General features: G+C 48.5%; 1 protein-coding gene across 1 annotated transcript in view; it reads right to left on the bottom strand.

Moving 5' to 3' along the window:
* The window catches only part of arid4b (AT-rich interaction domain 4B), a 295,187-nt gene that overhangs the window by 24,802 nt on the left and 257,692 nt on the right, over positions 1–12,693 (bottom strand). Inside the window, exon 17 of the mRNA XM_071391284.1 lies at positions 3,649–3,858. Within this exon, the coding sequence (XP_071247385.1) occupies positions 3,649–3,858 (210 nt within the window). The remainder of the gene's footprint in view (positions 1–3,648; positions 3,859–12,693) is intronic.

Below are 12,693 nucleotides of genomic sequence, written 5' to 3'. Positions count from 1 at the left end.
CGGCCTACTGGGGAACAGTACTGGGGAACAAGTGGCCTTGTTCAGGGGCAGAACAACAGATTTGTACCTTGTCAGCTCGGGGATTTGAACTTGCAATCTTTCAGTTACTAGTCCAACGCTCTAACCACTAGGCTACCTGTCGCCCCACTGGAGCTTCATGAAGTAGTCACCTGGAATGCATTTCAATTAACAGATGTGCCTTGTTAAAAGTTAATTTGTGGAATTTCTTTGCTTGATGTGTTTGAACCAATCGGTTGTGTTGTGACAAGGTAGGGGTAGTATACAGAAGATAGCCCTATTTGGTAAAAGAACCAAGTCCATATTATGGCAAGAACAGCTCAAACAAGCAAAGAGAAACGACAGTCCATCATTACTTAAAGACATGAAGGTCAGTCAATGCGGAAAATGTCAACAACTTTGAAAGTTTCTTAAAGTGCAGTCGCAAAAATCATCAAGCGCTATGATGAAACTGGCTCTCATGAGGACCGCCACAGGAAAGGAAGACCCAGAGTTACCTCTGCTGCAGAGGATACGTTCATTAGAGATAACAGCCTCAGAAATTGCTGCCAAAATAAATGCTTCAGAGTTCAAGTGACAGACACATCTCAACGTAAACTGTTCAGAGGAGACCCCCCGAGTGGCGCAGCGGTCTCAGTGCTAGAGGTGTCACTACAGACCCTGGTTCGATTCCAGGCTGTATCACAACCGGCCATAATTGGGAGTCCTATAGGGCGCCGCACAATTGGCCCAGTGTCGTCCGGGTTTGGCCGGGGTAGGCCGTCATTGTAAATAAGAATTTGTTCTTAACTGACTTGCCAAGTTAAAAAGGTTAAATAAAATACAATAAAATTTTAAAAAATCAGGCCTTCATGATCGAATTGCTGGCAAGAAACCACTACTAAATGACACCAATAAGAAGAGACTTGCTTCGACCAAGAAACACGAGCAATGGACATTATACCAATGGAAATCTTTTGGTCTGATGAGTCCAAATTTTAGATTTTTGGTTCCAACGGCCGTATCTTTGTGAGATGCAGAGTAGGTGAACAGATGATCTCTGCATGTGTGGTTCCCACCGTGAAGCATGGAGGAGGAGGTGTGATGGTGTGGGGGTGCTTTGCTGGTGACACTGTCAATGATTTATTTAGAATTCAAGGCAGACTTAACCAGCATGGTTACCACAGCATTCTGCAGCAATATGCCATCCCATATGGTTTGCGCTTAGTGGGACTATCATTTGTTTCTCAACAGGACAATGACCCAAACACACCTCCAGGCTGTGTAAGGGCTTTTTGACCAAGAAGGAGAGTGATGGAGTGCTACATCAGATGACCTGGCCTCCACAATCACCCGACCTCAACCCAATTGAGATGGTTTCGGATGAGTTGGATCGCAGAGTGAAGGAAAAGCAGCCAACAAGTGTTCAGCATATGTGGGAACTCCTTCAAGATGGATGGAAAAGCATTCCAGGTGAAGCTGGTTGAGATAATGCCAAGAGTGTGCAAAGCTGTCATCAAGGCAAAGGGTGGTTACTTTGAAGAATCTAAAATATAATATATATTTTGATTTGTTTAACACTTTTTTGGTTACTACATGATTCCATAGTTTTGATGTCTTCACTATTATTCTACAATGTAGAAAATAGTAAAAATAAAGAAAAATCCAAGAATGAGTAGGTGTGTCCAAACTTTTGACTGGTAGTGTATATCAACATTATTTAAAAAAAAATGTTTAACCTTTATTTAACTAGGCAAGTCAGTTAAGAACAAATTATTTCAATGACGGCCTAGGAACAGTGGGTTAACTGCCTTGTTGTAGGGCAGAACGACAGATTTGTACCTTGTCAGCTCGGGGATTTGATCTTGCAACCTTTCGGTTACTAGTCCAACGCTCTAACCACTAGGCTACCTGCCACCCCATAATTATATAATCGAATAAAACAACCATAATTAAGATAAATCTAAATTATTACATGGAATAAGACAGCCTTAATTAAGATAAAACAACACTATAATTATGGAATAAAACAACCTTAAGATAAATCAACACTATGATAATGCCAACAACCATAGAAATGAATGACAGAATGTTAACTACCCAAAGGTAGACTACTTGGATCTACAGAAATGAAGGAAAGTCTTCCAACGTCACAACACAACAGTACCACAGAGAAGAAGAGCCTCTGTTCAACCACAACACAACAGTACCACAGAGAAGAAGAGCCTCTGTTCAACCACAACACAACAGTACCACAGAGAAGAAGAGCCTCTGTTCAACCACAACACAACAGTACCACAGAGAAGAAGAGCCTCTGTTCAACCACACCACAACAGTACCACAGAGAAGAAGAGCCTCTGTTCAACCACACCACAACAGTACCACAGAGAAGAGCCTCTGCTCAACCACACCACAACAGTACCACAGAGAAGAAGAGCCTCTGTTCAACCACACCACAACAGTACCACAGAGAAGAGCCTCTGTTCAACCACACCACAACAGTACCACAGAGAAGAAGAGGCCTCTGTTCAACCACAACACAACAGTACGATAATGACATCCCTACATTGGTCTCAGTGTGAAAAGCTCTTCTCTACGCCAACTCTACTTCTACATAGTAACACTGTATTTATTAGCCTGTCTCTGGCCCAGGGGGGAGAGAGGTCTAGAGGTATAGCAGCACGTTAATACCAGATCCACACGATAGGGCCCGTACCCTGGTCCTTTCCAGTATGGTTCCAGCAATTATGGTGGATGTTTAACCAGGCAAACTCAGTTTCTCAGCTTGGCTTGGGTAGGTTTGGCCCTATATTGTGAATGAGGATTAAATTGGCATTTTAAAGTGGCTAAAGGGCTACATCATATTAGCTCTATTCTTCAATGAGAAGGCTCTGTGAAAGAGCTTCATTTTATAGTCAAACTCAGCCCGTCTCTAGAGGACAGACAGACGGACGGGGAGACAAAGTCAATACTTTAAAACGTCAACAAACCAAAGTCATTACTGATTGCCCCAATTCTCAATTTTAACCACTAGATGTCCACAGTGCAATGATAATTAATTAGTCCTGACACAGAAAAACCATTACAATATCTACAGGGGGATGGTAAGAAATAATCAATGATAATTAATTTGTCGTCTCACAGAGGAACCATTACATGATCTATAGATGATGGTAAGATATAATCAATAACATATAAATATAATATATGTGAGCTTGTATCATAACAGAGAGGAAGTGATATCCATGATGTTGCTAAAGGGATCTCCATTTAAAAGGTAAGCTCTTTATATTTACAGCTGGGTCTATTTGAGGGGGGTAAATAATATAGCCGTAATACTAGTGGTGGCTAGGAAGGTGATAGGTCACATTGAGGTGATGGGTCATATTCCCCAGGGCTGTGTGTCCTGCTAATCTTACCTGACGTTCCAGCCACACCTCTCCACTAATATATATTAAACTAGTAGTGGTCAGGTGATAGATATATTGAGGTGATGGGTCATATTCCCCAGGGCTGTGTGTCCTGCTAATCTTACCTGACGTTCCAGCCACACCTCTCCACTAATATATATTAAACTAGTAGAGGTCAGGTGATAGATATATTGAGGTGATGGGTCATATTCCCCAGGGCTGTGTGTCCTGCTAATCTTACCTGACGTTCCAGCCACAGTAGTGAACCAGGTAGAGCACCTCTCCCCCCTCCACGTCAGCCTCTTTCACAGTGGCCTGGTACGTCTTCAGGCTGCGACCGCGCCCATACCTCACCTGCACCTTCATCCCCGGGGGGTAACACTCAAACTCCTCCCCTTCCTCCCCCAGATCCTCATCACCACCATCGCCCTCCTGACTGCAGCTCTCATCCCTGAAATCAATGAAACACAGTTCAGCTTCCTGTTCACTTCCTGGTCCTAGGCTTCCCATAATGCACCACAACCAATACCCCAAACCCACCCAAACCCCACTCTCACTACCTGGCACTAGGTAGACCAAACCCACCATTGGCCTGTGTCAACCACCAACCTCCAAGCCACTACTACTAAAAAAAAAACTAGCCTCCAAAACACAACTAATAAATAACCCTCCTAGCCTCCTCACCCTCCAAGCCACTACTACTAAATAACCCCCCCCCAGCCTCCAAGCCACTACTACTAAATAACCCCCCTAGTCTCCAAGCCACTACTACTAAATAACCCTCCTAGCCTCCAAGCCACTACTACCAAATAACCCCCCTAGCCCCCAAGCCACTACTACTAAATAACCCTCCTAGCCTCCAAACCACTACTACTAAATAACCCCCCCAGCCTCCAAGCCACTACTACTAAATAACCCCCCTAGCCTCCAAGCCACTACTACTAAATAACCCCCCCAGCCTCCAAGCCACTACTACTAAATAACCCTCCTAGCCTCCAAGCCACTACTACTAAATAACTCCCCCAGCCACCAAGCCACTACTACTAAATAACCCCCCCCAGCCTCCAAGCCACTACTACTAAATAACCCCCCTAGCCTCCAAGCCACTACTACTAAATAACCCTCCAAGCCACTACTACTAACTAACCCCAAAAGCCTCCAAGCCACGACTACTAAATAACCCCCTTAGACTCCCAGCCTCCAAGCCACTACTACTAAATAACCCCCCCAGCCTCCAAGCCACTACTACTAAATAACCCCCCTAGCCTCCAAGCCACTACTACTAAATAACCCCCCCAGCCTCCAAGCCACTACTACTAAATAACCCCCTAGCCTCCAAGCCACTACTACTAAATAACCTCCTGTAACCTCCAAGCCACTACTACTAAATAACCCCCTAGCCTCCAAGCCACTACTACTAAATAACCCTCCTAACCTCCAAGCCACTACTACTAAATAACCCTCCTAGCCTCCAAGCCACTACTACTAAATAACCCCACCATCCTAATAGAACACTACTAATGAATAACCCCCCCAGCCTCCAAGCCACTACTACTAAATAACCCCCCCAGCCTCCAAGCCACTACTACTAAATAACCCCCCCAGCCTCCAAGCCACTACTACTAAATAATCCCCCCCCCAGCCTCCAAGCCACTACTACTAAATAACCCCCCCAGCCTCCAAGCCACTACTACTAAATAACCCTCTTGGCCTCCAAGCCACTACTACTAAATAACCCCCCTAGCCTCCAAGCCACTACTACTAAATAACCCCCCCCCCCAGCCTCCAAGCCACTACTACTAAATAACCCCCCCAGCCTCCAAGCCACTACTACTAAATAACCCTCTTGGCCTCCAAGCCACTACTACTAAATAACCCCCCTAGCCTCCAAGCCACTACTACTAAATAACCCCCCCCCAGCCTCCAAGCCACTACTACTAAATAACCCCCCTAGCCTCCAAGCCACTACTACTAAATAACCCCCCAGCCTCCAAGCCACTACTACTAAATAACCCCCCAGCCTCCAAAGACACTACTACTAAATAACCCCCCCAGCCTCCAAGCCACTACTACTAAATAACCCCCGTAGCCTCCAAGCCACTACTACTAAATAACCCCCCCAGCCTCCAAGCCACTACTACTAAATAACCCCCCTAGCCTCCAAGCCACTACTACTAAATAACCCCCCTAGCCTCCAAGCCACTACTACTAAATAACCCCCGTAGCCTCCAAGCCACTACTACTAAATAACCCCCCCAGCCTCCAAGCCACTACTACTAAATAACCCCCTAGCCTCCAAGCCACTACTACTAAATAACCCCCCTAGCCTCCAAGCCACTACTACTAAATAACCCCCCTAGCCTCCAAGCCACTACTACTAAATAACCCCCCTAGCCTCCAAGCCACTACTACTAAATAACCCCCGTAGCCTCCAAGCCACTACTACTAAATAACCCCCAGCCTCCAAGCCACTACTACTAAATAATCCCCGTAGCCTCCAAGCCACTACTACTAAATAACCCCCCCCCCAGCCTCCAAGCCACTACTACTAAATAACCCCCCCCCAGCCTCCAAGCCACTACTACTAAATAACCCCCCCCCCAGCCTCCAAGCCACTACTACTAAATAACCCCCAACCTCCAAGCCACTACTACTAAATAATCCCCGTAGCCTCCAAGCCACTACTACTAAATAACCCCCCCCCCAGCCTCCAAGCCACTACTACTAAATAACCCCCCTAGCCTCCAAGCCACTACTACTAAATAACCCCCCTAGCCTCCAAGCCACTACTACTAAATAACCCCCCTAGCCTCCAAGCCACTACTACTAAATAACCCCCGTAGCCTCCAAGCCACTACTACTAAATAACCCCCAGCCTCCAAGCCACTACTACTAAATAACCCCCCTAGCCTCCAAGCCACTACTACTAAATAACCCCCCCCCAGCCTCCAAGCCACTACTACTAAATAACCCCCCCCAGCCTCCAAGCCACTACTACTAAATAACCCCCCCCCCCCAGCCTCCAAGCCACTACTACTAAATAACCCCCCCCAGCCTCCAAGCCACTACCACTAAATAACACTCCCAGCCTCCAAGCCACTACTACTAAATAACACATCTACCCTCCAAGCCACTACTACTAAATAACCCCCCTAGCCTCCAAGCCACTACTACTAAATAACCCCCCCCCAGCCTCCAAGCCACTACCACTAAATAACACTCCCAGCCTCCAAGCCACTACTACTAAATAACCCCCCTAGCCTCCAAGCCACTACTACTAAATAACCCCCCCCCCAGCCTCCAAGCCACTACCACTAAATAACACTCCCAGCCTCCAAGCCACTACTACTAAATAACCCCCCTAGCCTCCAAGCCACTACTACTAAATAACCCTCCTAGCCTCCAAGCCACTACTACTAAATAACACCCCCAGCCTCCAAGCCAATACTACTAAATAACCCCCCCAGCCTCCACTACTAAATAACCCCCCCAGCCTCCAAGCCACTACTACTAAATAACCCCCCTAGCTTCCAAGCCACTACTACTAAATAACCCCCCTAGCCTCCAAGCCACTACTACTAAATAACCCCCCTAGCTTCCAAGCCACTACTACTACATAACCCCCCAGCCTCCAAGCCACTACTACTAAATAACCCCCCCAGCCTCCAAGCCACTACTACTAAATAACCCCCCCAGCCTCCAAGCCACTACTACTAAATAACCCCCGTAGCCTCCAAGCCACTACTACTAAATAACAGCCCCAGCCTCCAAGCCACTACTACTAAATAACCCCCCCAGCCTCCACTACTAAATAACCCCCCCAGCCTCCAAGCCACTACTACTAAATAACCCCCCTAGCTTCCAAGCCACTACTACTAAATAACCCCCCTAGCCTCCAAGCCACTACTACTAAATAACCCCCCTAGCTTCCAAGCCACTACTACTACATAACCCCCCCAGCCTCCAAGCCACTACTACTAAATAACCCCCCCAGCCTCCAAGCCACTACTACTAAATAACCCCCCCAGCCTCCAAGCCACTACTACTAAACAACCCCCAGCCTCCAAGCCACTACTACTAAATAATCCCCGTAGCCTCCAAGCCACTACTACTAAATAACCCCCGTAGCCTCCAAGCCACTACTACTAAATAACCCCCCCCCAGCCTCCAAGCCACTACTACTAAATAACCCCCAGCCTCCAAGCCACTACTACTAAATAATCCCCGTAGCCTCCAAGCCACTACTACTAAATAACCCCCCCCCAGCCTCCAAGCCACTACTACTAAATAACCCCCCTAGCCTCCAAGCCACTACTACTAAATAACGCCCCTAGCCTCCAAGCCACTACTACTAAATAACCCCCCTAGCCTCCAAGCCACTACTACTAAATAACCCCCCTAGCCTCCAAGCCACTACTACTAAATAACCCCCCTAGCCTCCAAGCCACTACTACTAAATAACCCCCGTAGCCTCCAAGCCACTTCTACTAAATAACCCCCAGCCTCCAAGCCACTACTACTAAATAACCCCCCTAGCCTCCAAGCCACTACTACTAAATAATCCCCGTAGCCTCCAAGCCACTACTACTAAATAACCCCCCCCCCCCAGCCTCCAAGCCACCACTACTAAATAACCCCCCCCAGCCTCCAAGCCACTACTACTAAATAACCCCCCCCAGCCTCCAAGCCACTACTACTAAATAACCCCCCCCCCAGCCTCCAAGCCACTACTACTAAATAACCCCCCCCCAGCCTCCAAGCCACTACCACTAAATAACACTCCCAGCCTCCAAGCCACTACTACTAAATAACACATCTACCCTCCAAGCCACTACTACTAAATACCCCCCCTAGCCTCCAAGCCACTACTACTAAATAACCCCCCCCCAGCCTCCAAGCCACTACCACTAAATAACACTCCCAGCCTCCAAGCCACTACTACTAAATAACCCCCCTAGCCTCCAAGCCACTACTACTAAATAACCCCCCCCCCAGCCTCCAAGCCACTACCACTAAATAACACTCCCAGCCTCCAAGCCACTACTACTAAATAACCCCCCTAACCTCCAAGCCACTACTACTAAATAACCCTCCTAGCCTCCAAGCCACTACTACTAAATAACACCCCCAGCCTCCAAGCCAATACTACTAAATAACCCCCCAGCCTCCACTACTAAATAACCCCCCAGCCTCCAAGCCACTACTACTAAATAACCCCCCTAGCCTCCAAGCCACTACTACTAAATAACCCCCCTAGCTTCCAAGCCACTACTACTACATAACCCCCCAGCCTCCAAGCCACTACTACTAAATAACCCCCCCAGCCTCCAAGCCACTACTACTAAATAACCCCCGTAGCCTCCAAGCCACTCCTACTAAATAACACCCCCAGCCTCCAAGCCACTACTACTAAATAACCCCCCCAGCCTCCACTACTAAATAACCCCCCCAGCCTCCAAGCCACTACTACTAAATAACCCCCCCTAGCTTCCAAGCCACTACTACTAAATAACCCCCCTAGCCTCCAAGCCACTACTACTAAATAACCCCCCTAGCTTCCAAGCCACTACTACTACATAACCCCCCCAGCCTCCAAGCCACTACTACTAAATAACCCCCCCAGCATCCAAGCCACTACTACTAAATAACCCCCCCCCCAGCCTCCAAGCCACTACTACTAAATAACCCCCCCCAGCCTCCAAGCCACTACTACTAAATAACCCCCAGCCTCCAAGCCACTACTACTAAATAATCCCCGTAGCCTCCAAGCCACTACTACTAAATAACCCCCCCCAGCCTCCAAGCCACTACTACTAAATAACCCCCCTAGCCTCCAAGCCACTACTACTAAATAACGCCCCTAGCCTCCAAGCCACTACTACTAAATAACCCCCCTAGCCTCCAAGCCACTACTACTAAATAACCCCCCTAGCCTCCAAGCCACTACTACTAAATAACCCCCCTAGCCTCCAAGCCACTACTACTAAATAACCCCCGTAGCCTCCAAGCCACTACTACTAAATAACCCCCAGCCTCCAAGCCACTACTACTAAATAACCCCCCCCCCAGCCTCCAAGCCACTACTACTAAATAAACCCCCCCAGCCTCCAAGCCACTACTACTAAATAACCCCCCCCCAGCCTCCAAGCCACTACTACTAAATAACCCCCCCCAGCCTCCAAGCCACTACTACTAAATAACCCCCCCCCCCAGCCTCCAAGCCACTACTACTAAATAAACCCCCCCAGCCTCCAAGCCACTACTACTAAATAACCCCCCCCCCAGCCTCCAAGCCACTACTACTAAATAACCCCCCCCCAGCCTCCAAGCCACTACTACTAAATAACCCCCCCAGCCTCCAAGCCACTACTACTAAATAACCCCCGTAGCCTCCAAGCCGCTACTACTAAACAACCCCCCCAGCCTCCAAGCCACTACGACTAAATAACCCCCCCCCCCAGCCTCCAAGCCACTACTACTAAATAACCCCCGTAGCCTCCAAGCCACTACTACTACATAACCCCCCTAGCCTCCAAGCCACGACTACTAAATAACCCCCCTAGCCTCCAAGCCACTACTACTAAATAACCCCCCCAGCCTCAAAGCCACAACTACTAAATAACCCTCCTAAGCTCCAAGCCACTACTACTAAATAACCCTCCTAGCCTCCAAGCCACTACTACTAAATAACCCCCCCAGCCTCCAAGCCACTACTACTAAATAACCCCCCCAGCCTCCAAGCCACTACTACTAAATAACCCCCCAGCCTCCAAGCCACTACTACTAAATAACCCCCCCAGACTCCAAGCTACTACTACTAAATAACCCTCCTAGCAACCAAGCCACTACTACTAAATAACCCCCCCAGCCTCCAAGCCACGACTACTAAAAAACCCTCCTAGCCTCCAAGCCACTACTACTAAATAACCCCCCTAGCCTCCAAGCCACTACTACTAAATAACCCTCCTAGCCACTACTACTAAATAACCCCCCTAGCCTCCAAGCCACTACTACTAAATAACCCTCCAAGCCACTACTACTAAATAACCCCCCCAGCCTCCAAGCCACTACTACTAAATAACCCCCCTAGCCTCCAAGCCACTACTACTAAATAACCCTCCTAGCCACTACTACTAAATAACCCCCCCCCAGCCTCCAAGCCACTACTACTAAATAACCCCCCTAGCCTCCAAGCCACTACTACTAAATAACCCTCCAAGCCACTACTACTAAATAACCCCCCCAGCGACTACTACTAAATAACCCCCCCAGCCTCCAAGCCACTACTACTAAATAACCCTCCTAGCCACTACTACTAAATAACCCCCCCCCAGCCTCCAAGCCACTACTACTAAATAATCCCCGTAGCCTCCAAGCCACTACTACTAAATAACCCCCCTAGCCTCCAAGCCACTACTACTAAATAATCCCCGTAGCCTCCAAGCCACTACTACTAAATAACCCCCCCAGCCTCCAAGCCACTACTACTAAATAACCCCCCCAGCCTCCAGGCCACTACTACTAAATAACCCCCCCAGCCTCCAAGCCACTACTACTAAATAATCCCCGTAGCCTCCAAGCCACTACTACTAAATAACCCCCTAGCCTCCAAGCCACTACTACTAAATAACCTCCTGTAACCTCCAAGCCACTACTACTAAATAACCCCCTAGCCTCCAAGCCACTACCACTAAATAACCTCCTGTAACCTCCAAGCCACTACTACTAAATAACCCCCCCCCAGCCTCCAAGCCACTACTACTAAATAACCCCCCCAGCCTCCAAGCCACTACTACTAAATAACCTCCTGTAACCTCCAAGCCACTACTACTAAATAACCCCCCCCCCCCAGCCTCCAAGCCAATACTACTAAATAACCCCCCCAGCCTCCAAGCCACTACTACTAAATAACCCCCCTAGCCTCCAAGCCACTGCTACTAAATAACCCCCCAGCCTCCAAGCCACTACTACTAAATAACCCCCCCAGCCTCCAAGCCACTACTACTAAATAATCCCCGTAGCCTCCAAGCCACTACTACTAAATACCCCCCCCAGCCTCCAAGCCACTACTACTAAATAACCCCCCAGCCTCCAAGCCACTACTACTAAATACCCCCCCCAGCCTCCAAGCCACTACTACTAAATAACCCCCGTAGCCTCCAAGCCACTACTACTAAATAACCCTCCTAGCCTCCAAGCCACTACTACTAAATAACCCCCCTAGCCTCCAAGCCACTACTACTAAATAACCCCCCTAGCCTCCAAGCCACTACTACTAAATAACACTCCCAGCCTCCAAGCCACTACTACTAAATAACCCCCCTAGCCTCCAAGCCACTGCTACTAAATAACCCCCCAGCCTCCAAGCCACTACTACTAAATAACCCCCCCAGCCTCCAAGCCACTACTACTAAATAATCCCCGTAGCCTCCAAGCCACTACTACTAAATACCCCCCCCAGCCTCCAAGCCACTACTACTAAATAACCCCCCAGCCTCCAAGCCACTACTACTAAATACCCCCCCCAGCCTCCAAGCCACTACTACTAAATAACCCCCGTAGCCTCCAAGCCACTACTACTAAATAACCCTCCTAGCCTCCAAGCCACTACTACTAAATAACCCCCCTAGCCTCCAAGCCACTACTACTAAATAACCCCCCTAGCCTCCAAGCCACTACTACTAAATAACACTCCCAGCCTCCAAGCCACTACTACTAAATAACCCCCCTAGCCTCCAAGCCACTACTACTAAATAACCCTCCTAGCCTCCAAGCCAATACTACTAAATAACCCCCCCAGCCTCCACTACTAAATAACCCCCCTAGCTTCCAAGCCACTACTACTAAATAACCCCCCTAGCCTCCAAGCCACTACTACTAAATAACCCCCCTAGCTTCCAAGCCACTACTACTACATAACCCCCCAGCCTCCAAGCCACTACTACTAAATACCCCCCCCAGCCTCCAAGCCACTACTACTAAATAACCCCCCCAGCCTCCAAGCCACTACTACTAAATAACCCCCCCAGCCTCCAAGCCACTACTACTAAATAACCCCCCTAGCCTCCAAGCCACTACTACTAAATAACCCCCCTAGCCTCCAAGCCACTACTACTAAATAACCCCCCTAGCTTCCAAGCCACTACTACTACATAACCCCCCAGCCTCCAAGCCACTACTACTAAATAACCCCCCCAGCCTCCAAGCCACTACTACTAAATAACCCCCCCAGCCTCCAAGCCACTACTACTAAATAACCCCTCCAGCCTCCAAGCCACTACTACTA

The sequence above is a fragment of the Salvelinus alpinus genome, chromosome 3, assembly GCF_045679555.1.
Source record: "Salvelinus alpinus chromosome 3, SLU_Salpinus.1, whole genome shotgun sequence".
Taxonomy (NCBI): domain Eukaryota; kingdom Metazoa; phylum Chordata; class Actinopteri; order Salmoniformes; family Salmonidae; genus Salvelinus; species Salvelinus alpinus.
The sequence above is the reverse complement of the archived record's forward strand: the minus strand, read 5'-3'. Positions and strand labels throughout refer to the sequence as shown.